The 9646-nt window shown below is 39.5% G+C and overlaps 1 protein-coding gene across 1 annotated transcript in view; it reads right to left on the minus strand.

Annotated features, from left to right (window-relative positions):
• zbtb47b (zinc finger and BTB domain containing 47b) overlaps positions 1-3647 on the minus strand; it is a 47077-nt gene extending 43430 nt beyond the window's left edge. Inside the window, exon 1 of the mRNA XM_041814225.1 lies at positions 3515-3647. Coding sequence (XP_041670159.1) covers positions 3515-3517 — 3 coding nt within the window. The 5' untranslated portion in view covers positions 3518-3647. The remainder of the gene's footprint in view (positions 1-3514) is intronic.
• Between the last annotated feature and the right edge of the window lie 5999 nt (positions 3648-9646).

Here is a 9646-nt window from a genome sequence, read left to right on the forward strand (position 1 = left end):
TGTGTTTATTTTTTACCCATTCTGAGGTCCTTTTGTTTATTCTTCACTTCTTTAAGTAGTTTGAATTTATTAGCCTTATTTTCTCTGCATCAAATCGGAAGGTTTTATGTCTTTGTAGTCAATCTTTTATCTCCCTGTAGTTGTTTTACGAGTATGTTTACTTATTTCCTCTTTTGTAGTGAAATTGGAAATTGTTTTTCATTGTTTGTTTAATTCACTCCCCAACAGGAAATGTCTGTTCCTCATTTAGCGTGTCTGTGAGGTCACAGTTTGTTCTTTTGTCATTATTATTCCTTATATTCCTATATTATTCCTTTGTAGTTTGTTGACATCTGTTGGGGTCATTTTGAATCTCTTTGCAGGTTGAATCTTGGACAGGTTCATTTCTGTCTCTTTGTTGTTGACAAGAATTTATGTTTTGTTGTATTCTTTCTCTTTGTAGTCATTGTGCATCTCTTTGCAGTCACACAGAGTTCTTTAATAGTTTGTAAACATCTTCCCTGAGTCATTTTGCTTCACTTTGTAGTTTTGTGCAGGTTCATTTACTCTTTGTTGCTTTCGTGATTCTCTTTGTGATTCTGTGTGCATTTCTACAGCTGACACTTTGAAGTTACAAAGAATCTCTTTGTTGTTGTACATTTATTTTTGCTTATATTTTATCTCTTTGTAATTACTCTGAATCTCTTTGTAGTTGCCTCTTTGTTTTTAGAGTATTCTTTAGTAATTTGTAAACATCTTTTCTGGGTCATTTTTCTTCAGTGTGAAGTTTTGTACAAGTTAACTGACTGTTGCTTTCTCTCAGATGTCTCTTCGATGTTGTATATTCATTTTTGCTTATATTCTGTCTCTTTGTAGTCACAGAGCATCTCTTTTCCCTCTTTGCAGTCTTTTGTAGTTTGTAAACTCTTTTCTGAGCAACTTTGCTTCACTTTGTAGTTTTATACAGATCCATTTACTCTTTGTTGTTTTCTTGAATGTCTTTGTTGTCATGCTGTGTATATTTTTACATCTTAGCTTTCTCTTTGAAGTCATTATTCTCTCTGTTGTATTTCTGCTTATACTCTGTCCCTTTGTACTCATTGTGCATCTCTTTTTAGTAGGGATGCATATCGGTCTGGTATCGGTATCAGCAGATATTAGCTTAAAAAGGCAAAAATTGGTACCGGCAGAAGTCAAAATTTCTGCCGATATTTACATCCAATATTTTGCCTGTGTATTTCAGCATACATCGCCTGTAAATTTTGGCCGTATATACTAATAATTTTGTGGAGTTTTAGGCTGAACCAACAGACCTATGTCAGTTGACGTCTTTTTCTTTATTTATCCTCATTTTTTAAACTTTAAAGTGTTTTTATGGACTAAAGTTTGTTTCCTTGGTCACCCACAAACCTTAAAGTGTGTCTAAAAAGAGGGAAATTTCTTAACCAAAAAGCATATTTAAATATTGGTATCGGCTAAAATGAATCCGTAAATATCAGCATATTGAAAATTGGTGAAAATCCAACCCTACTTTTTGTTGTCTCTTTGTAGTCAGAGAATCTTTTGCCAGTTTAGAAACACCTTCAGGTCAATACGTAAATACCTGGAAATAAAAGCTGAAATGTTGCTTTCTTCTCTCATATTCATCTTTTGATGTCAAACCCAAATGTTTCCAGTTTAAAGCAAAAATAAAGGAATTGGGCAAACCATTCCAATACTTTTGGAGGGGACTGTACATCTTAGCCGTCTCTTTAAAGTCACAAAGAATCTCTTCATTGTTGCTGTTGTATATCCATTTTTCTTATATTCTGTCTCTGTAGTCTTTGTGCACATCTTTGTAGTTGTCTCTTTGTAGTCGGAGAGTCTTTTTGTAGTTTGTAAACAGTTTTGTGGAGGTTAATTTACTCTGTTGTTTTCTTGAATCTGGATGTTGTGTATATTTTTTACATCTTAACTGTCTCTTTGAAGTCACCATGGTCTCTTTGTAGTTGTTGTGTGTGTCTTTTTACTTCTTTTTTGTGTCTTTGTTGTCATCTTGCCACTCTTTGTGATTGTTTTTAGTATTTTTACATCTTCTCAGTCTCTTTGTTGTCAGTTTGGTCTCTGTGGTGGTTGTCTGAATATCTTTGCTGTCTCTTTTTAGCTGTTTTACATCAGATTTGATTTGTGTCTCTGTAGTTCTTTGGCATCTTGTTTCATTTGTTTGTGTCTCTCTATAGTTGTTATATTTACTCTACATAAAAATGCAAACAGTCACGTCACAGAGCGTCTGGTTTAGAGACAATCTGACCCTCCGGGCCCCTGGTCCTGCATGTACCCAGCAGTACCGCTCAGTCATCTACACATAAATGTGGCGTTTACAGATATAAGGTGAGACTATTGATAACAACCAAATTAATGGAGTCTAATCCTCTTTTCCCGTCAACATAGTAATTGCCAAAATTATCTGGGGCATGTTTACCAAAACAGAAGATAGAGTATCACTAATCACCAGCACAATGCACTCACCAAACACACTTTATCGCAGCTTACTCTCGTTGTACAAAAAAAGGAACACAAAAACACAAAAAGCTCCCTCTCTGCTCCCACCAGAAGCCACCCAGCAAGCACCAGGGCTAACCCCACTGACCTGACCCAGATATTAACCCAAGCCTCCAGATGTGAACGCGCGCTGGGATTACTCCACCGCTGCATCAGGCTCCACATGCTTTCCTAATGAGGCATCCTAAAATGACCCTGGAGACAGAGCGGACTGTCTGCCTCACTATCTCTGCCTCTATTCCCATAACTCTCTCTCTCTGTGTGTGTCTGTGCACAATCATCCTCATATCTGCTAACATGCAGGGGGAATAAAACACCACAGACTGTGGTTTTAAATGCATGTTAATCACAGTCAAAGAGGGATGGGAGTGAGTTAAAGAGCCAAGCAAACAGACACAGACCTCCAGGAGCAGACTAGAGACATTTCCATGAAGCATTATACAATAAAACTAGATTTTAGTTGTATTTGTTGCAACAGAAAGCTCCTTGGTTCTCATTTTCCCACTCCACACAGCTCCGCAGGAGTGTCACCTGCAACAAAGTGAAGTTATTAAGATATAAGAGGTGACATCTCCTCCTCTAAGAGAATATGCATGAATGTCAAAGCCTGACAAACTTGTCCTGGCCTGGCTGTACGTCTGCGGATTCGGTTTCACCCATCCTGTCTACATTTGCACCCGTCTCGACCTGAGCCTTTATGCAGAAGCGCCCTGATATGAAAGAATTTAACTCCTTCTCTGCATCAATGTAGCTATTGTAGCCGTTGCATTCTTTCAGCAAGCTTCAATTTCCAACTTGTGCCATGTCGGCAAGTTACAAACTTCACCGCAAATCAAACAAAGCAGCAAATACCCAGTGACAGCCAGTGGTCCCAGCACATAATGAAGCACAAGTGTGGCAAGTTTGATCGGCCTGCTAAGTAGCTCAAATTTGCAAGAGATCAAACAGGGACATAAAAAAATAAACAAAAATGCAGCGCTCCTCTGTAGCCTACCATTTTGATCCAGCGTTTCGAGGCTCAAAGGAGTCCCAGAATAACTCCTTTCGCACCAGTTTTCCCTTCGCCATGAAAATGACCGTTGAATTGTCACATTTCCTCACTATTTGCCTTCTCCTCAGTCTTTTCCCCCCCGTGCTGCTGTAGCATTCAGACAGACAAAAATGCAGAGGCTGCTTTTGCAGGAGGAATTGGTGATTGGAGCTCGGGGATCATATGGGCTTTTTGTCAGACACTTTTAAAGGGACACGGTACTGTTTTAACGTGGAGTTGCGAGACAGGCGCATTTCTTTGTACTGTACTTGCTTTTTTTTTCCTTTTTTCTGCACTGGGCAGGAGGTCTGGGAAGGACATGCAGACATATGGCGCAAAAGCAGCTTGATGCGCTTCCTCTGACTGCGCGCTCCTGAGACCGTGTGACGTCACACGGGCAGACAGAAACAGAGGTCAGGAAGTTCAGCATTTTAACTATTTTACAGTCATTTTAAGTCATTTAGATTGAGGTTAGATAACAACTACGGGAAATTATGACTGAAAAGGATCTGTTTAGCGTTTAAAATTAAACAGTATTAAAAAAAAGAAGCTTATTAGCGCTGGAAGAAGTGCAAGAAAAGCACAATTCACAGTAAAACCCACCAAGATCCAGGGCCACATTAACTGTTTTATAGGGCCTGGGGTATTGTAAGGCACCACAAACCCTCCCCTGGTTACCTTAATAAGTTGTTTTAAGCTGTTTTTTGTTAACTTTTTTTTTTTTTTTAAATTAGCACAGTTTTCACGTTTAAGCATCCTCTAAGCTGGTGGTTCCCAAACTGGGGTCCAGGACCCCATAGGGCAGGGGTGTCCAAACTATGGCCTGGGGGCCAAATGCGGCCTGCGGGCCATTTTTGATTGGAAATTCTAAACATTAAATGAAATATGGCCCTCACGGCCCTCTTGGTTTCAGCACGAGGCGGGGCTACCATGTTAATTCTGTGAACAAACATTTTGACAACAAGAATGTATTGATTTGATTTTTTTTGTGACTTAATGAAGACAACACTGCAAATAGGAAACATTTTGGCAACCAAAATAATAATATATTGATGTATAATGCCCTGATGGATTACAAAGGCCAATAGCAGTACCCATGGTGTTTTAGGAGTAGAACCAGTTGTAGCCAGCGCCATTTAGCCATTAAAAAATACCCATCACTGAGCATACCTTAACCATCATAAGACTGGTTTTTACTAACTGTATCATCCTCAAGGTAAGGCATATGAAAGTGACTCCACCGTCCTTATATATTTTCATATGCAGTCCTCAGTGGAAAAAGTTTGGACACACCTGCCCTAGAGGGGCTGCAAGGCTTTGTCTGCTCTGAAGTTGTCAAAATTAGGTGAGTAAATATTAACTAAAATCAAGAACAAACACTTAGGTAATATATACATACATTAGTAAGAAAATCTGTAGATATTATTGCTGGTAATTGATTGAAAAAGTATCAAATTAATGTTGATTAATCACTAAAAGATGTACTAATTTGGCAAACTATTGTTCCCAAACTTTATTTAAAGTCTCTGCTCAGTTGTAATGGTTTGTAAAGTACAATAACTTAATTCGCTGAGCAATAATATCAAACCAACAAAACTGATGTTGATTTTCGACAGCACTGCATCACTTTTTCCTCGTCAGGGTCCTGGGTGGTTCCCAACTTTTCTTTGATACAAATAGGGGGGTTGTGGGGAAAAAGTTTGGGAACTACTGCCCCAAGCCAGTGGTTCCCTACTTCCTTATGACCCCCCTTAATTGAATCTAACAAAAGTTGAGCTCCCCCAGGATCAATGAAAAAAAAAACTCAAACTTTGTGGTCAAAAATATGTATATATTTTATATTCTGTTGATGATACCCCAACAGAAAAGGCCTTATAAAACTTGCTCCTCGTAAAAAAAAAATGTGTAAGGTATCCAGAAAGTGTGTTACCAGTAATGTATATGTGCAGATTAATCTTGACAATCTCAGAGTACACAAGGCCTTTTGCCCCCCTCAGATCTTTGGTGATGTTGTAAAGCAGATACACTTTCAGATTCCATGTTTACCATCAGGCAAATCCATCTCACAAAGCTCAAATTTGAAATGACTGTTCTAGATCTGAAAATGGATCTGACCAATCAGCATCCTTTGTGGGGAATGAGTCAGTGCGTACAGCCGTGGTTTGGTTGTACTGGAAGCAATTGCTGCTGCCGCCAGTGTAGGGATTGGTGTAGATACAGCTGTAGTAAAGTACCACTTTCTCAGAACTGGACCACATTTTTTTAATGAAATAAAGGGCAAAGAACACTAATGGAAGCTTTTATGACAAAAAATATTTTTCTGCCCTTCTCCCAACCTGCCTAAACCTGCACAAACTTATTTTTATATATTTACAGCTAATATATTGTTGAAAATATCAGGAGAAATTGTCATATCTGCTTGTATCTTATAATACTGATACTTTCCTAGCTAATATCTGCAGATTTTATACTGATAGTATCATCCATCCCAACATGCAAACTCCACTCAGAAAGGCCCTGACTGGGACGTGAACCAGGAACCTTCGTGCTGTGAGGCAACAGCACCGCCGTGCAGCCCCAGGGAGAGACCCCTTAGACAAATTGTATAGGTGAATTACTGTGTGCTAAAATGAAAGGTATGACTTATGACAGGAGAGCACAAACCGTTATTTTTTGTCACTCCTGGCCCAGAAACATGTATAAATATTAGAATGTGCTTGAGTTAGGATGCTCGTCTAAGTTGTGGTGTTGGTTATTTGATATTAAGTTTTAAGATAGGGGTTTGCCCTGTAGTTTTCTGGTTTTGTTATTAGGAAAAAAGCTTGAGAATATTTTCTCCATGCTACGATTGTTTGTAGCTAAATGGGTTGGTGTTTGGTTTTTGCCAGGAACCTGCGAGTCTTTAAAGCAGCCCCTGGATATAAGAATTCCATTAAAAAGTATCTGAAATGAACAGTAATATGGAGCCAATCCAAATGAGGTACTAATCCATGTGTGAATAAGGGACCTATTTATGTATACATAATATCATATTTATACAAATGTCTACAGTTTTGCAAAAGTATGGACATGTATCCATGCATTTTATACACCAGTGATTTTTTTTACATTTCAAAAAACAACTAAACAGAATAGGAACATATAATCTTAGGTTAGTTCTTCAAGAACTCAAATGTTAGAACTCACAATGTAACGTACAAATAAAGGGAGATGTGTCAAATGAAAAGAAAAGCATATTGCTACACAGCCCAAACAGTCTGGGGTTTTGAGAAGGCCTTTGGGTCGACCAGTCAGATTGCAGTGGTGTCTCACGCCACTGCTGAGCACTGACTGGATCAGCCCCTGTACAGACACTCAGCCACTTATGCTAAATGGTACTTTAACTGGTGTTTTCTTCTGCTTTGTCTTGAACCCACCTTAAAGAGCCCCAGACCCCGCTGCCATTGCTCACTCCTGAGTGTACCAAGCAGAAGTCAATACGTTTAAAATAAGGTAGGAAAAAAAATGAATCACTACCTGGAGCAGGCCCCATTCATCACTTTGAGTCCCAGATTCAGACAAGCACTCAGCAGCGGTCTAGGAACAAAACGAAACCAGGAACAAAGAAGTTCTTGCACATTCAGCGATGAGAGGCTCTTTATTTAAAGCCACAGAATGTTAAAGTGCATGTAAGAAGCCCTTGAGAAGTATACAGTATTTATCTTATTCTGTTAATCATTGAATTCAGGTGTTTCTATCAGACCTGTTGCCATTGGTGTCTCAAATCAAGCACCTAGCCATGCAGTCTCAAACATTTGTGTTACTACACCTCGTTTCACATTATTATGCAAACGACGTTTTTCTCTGGTTTTCTAAATATCAATGCAAATGACAGTCATAATATTTTTCAAGTCATCAACAGTTAGAGTATAATTCAAATGTTTTTGAACAAACTTCATAATGATAACTATTATTTTTAAAAAAATAAAAACCTCAAAATGCACTTTTCCACATGTTCCACATTATTAAGCAGGCCACAGGTTTCAGCAATATGGGAAAGAAAAAGGATCTTTCTGCTGCTGAAAAGTGTCAAATAGTGTAATGCCTTGGACAAGGAATGAAAACACTCGATATTTCAGGAAAAATTAAGCATGATCATCGTACTGTGAAGAAATTTGTGGCTGATTCAGAGCACAGATGGGTTCATGCAGATAAAGACATAATGAGGAAAGTTTCTGACGGACAAATACATCAGATTAAGAGAGCAGATGCTAAAATGCCATTACAAAGCAGCAAACAGGTATTTGAAGCTGCTGGTGCCTCTGGAGTCCCACCAACCTCAAGGTGTAGGATCCTCCAGAGGCTTGCAGTCGTGTATAAACCTACTATTCAGCCACCCCTAACCAATGCTCACAAGCAGAAATGGTTGCAGTGGGCCCAGAAATACATGAAGACTCATTTTCAAACAGTCTTGTTGACTGATGAGTGCTGTGCAACCCTGGATGGTCCAGATGGAGGAGTAGTGGATGGTTGGTGGATGGCCACCATGTCCCAATGAGGCCAGGACGTCAACAAGGAGGGGGCAGAGTCATGTTTGGGCCAGAATCATGAGGAGAGAGCTGATAGGCCCCTTTAGGGTCCCTGAAGGTGTGAAAATGACCTCGGCAAAGTATATAGAGTTTCTGACTGACCACTTTCTTCCATGGTACAAAAAGAGAATCGTGCCTTCTGTAGCAAAATTTTCTTCAAGCATGACAATGCTCCATCTCATGCTGCAAAGAATACCTCTGTGTCATTGGCTGCTATGGGTATAAAAGGAGAGAAACTCATGGTGTGGCCCCCATCCTCCCCTGATCTCAACCCTACTGAGAACCTTTGGAGCATCCTCAAGCTAAAGATCTATGAGGGTTGGAGGCAGTTCACATCAAAACAGCAGCTCTGGGAGGATATTCTGAGATCCTGCAAAAAAAAATTCATGCAGAAACTCTCCAAAAACTCATAAGTTCAATGGATGCAAGAATAGTGAAGGTGATATCAAAGCAGGGCTCCTATGTTAACATGGAACTTGTCCTGTTAAGATGTTTTTGATTGAAATAGCTTTGATTTCAGTAAATATGACCCCCTGATGCTGCAATTTCTACAAATGACCATTTTCAGTTCTTTACAACCTATAAAATCTTTTAAAAGCTGTTGTGCTTAATAATGTGGAACAGTGCATTTTGAGGTTTTTATTTTTTAAAAAATAGTTTTTGTCATTATGAAGTTTGTTCAAAAATATTTGAATTATGCTCTAATGGCTGATGACTTGAAAAATATTCTGTCATTTGCATTAATATTCAGGAAAATCAGAGAAAAATGTCATTTGCATAATAATGTGGAACGCGGTGTAAATAGATCGTTCTGAAGAGCTCAGCGACTTCAAGCGTGGTACTGTGATGGATGCCAGACGGTTCATGAAATTTCATCCCTGCTGGATATTTCAAAGTCAACTGTAAGGGATATTACTAGAAAGGTGAAGCATTTAGGAACAACAGCAACTCAGCCACAAAGTGGAAGACCTCATGAAATCATAGAGCAGGGTCAGTGACTGCTTAGGTGTTTGGTATGTAAAAGTCACCAATGCTTGGCTTATTCCGTAGCTGAAGAGTTCTGTGCAACAGGAGCTTCATGGAGTGGTTTTCCATAGCCAAAAAGCTGCTCGCAAGCCTCACATCATCAAGTCCAAGTGTCAGATGGAGACACTGGACTGTGGAGCAGTGGAAAAGAGTTCTCTGGAGTGACAAATCACAATTTGCTGTTTGGCAGTCAGCTGGGCAAGTCTGGGTTTGATGGGAGAACGTTACCTGCTTGACTGCATTGTCCAAACTGTGAGGTTTGGTTGAGGATAGATGATTGGACAAGCTATGCTTCCAACTTTGTGGCAGCAGTTTGGGGAAGGTCCTTTTCTATTCCAGCATGACTGTTCCCCAGAGCACAAAGCAAGGACTGTACAGACATGGTTTGATGAGTTTGGTGTGGAAGAACTTGACTGCCCCGCACAGAGCCCTGACCTCAACCCCATCAAGCACCTTTGGGATGAACTGTGAGCCAGGGTTTCTGGTCCAACATCAGTGCCTG

This window comes from Cheilinus undulatus, linkage group 19, assembly GCF_018320785.1.
Source record: "Cheilinus undulatus linkage group 19, ASM1832078v1, whole genome shotgun sequence".
NCBI lineage: Eukaryota > Metazoa > Chordata > Actinopteri > Labriformes > Labridae > Cheilinus > Cheilinus undulatus.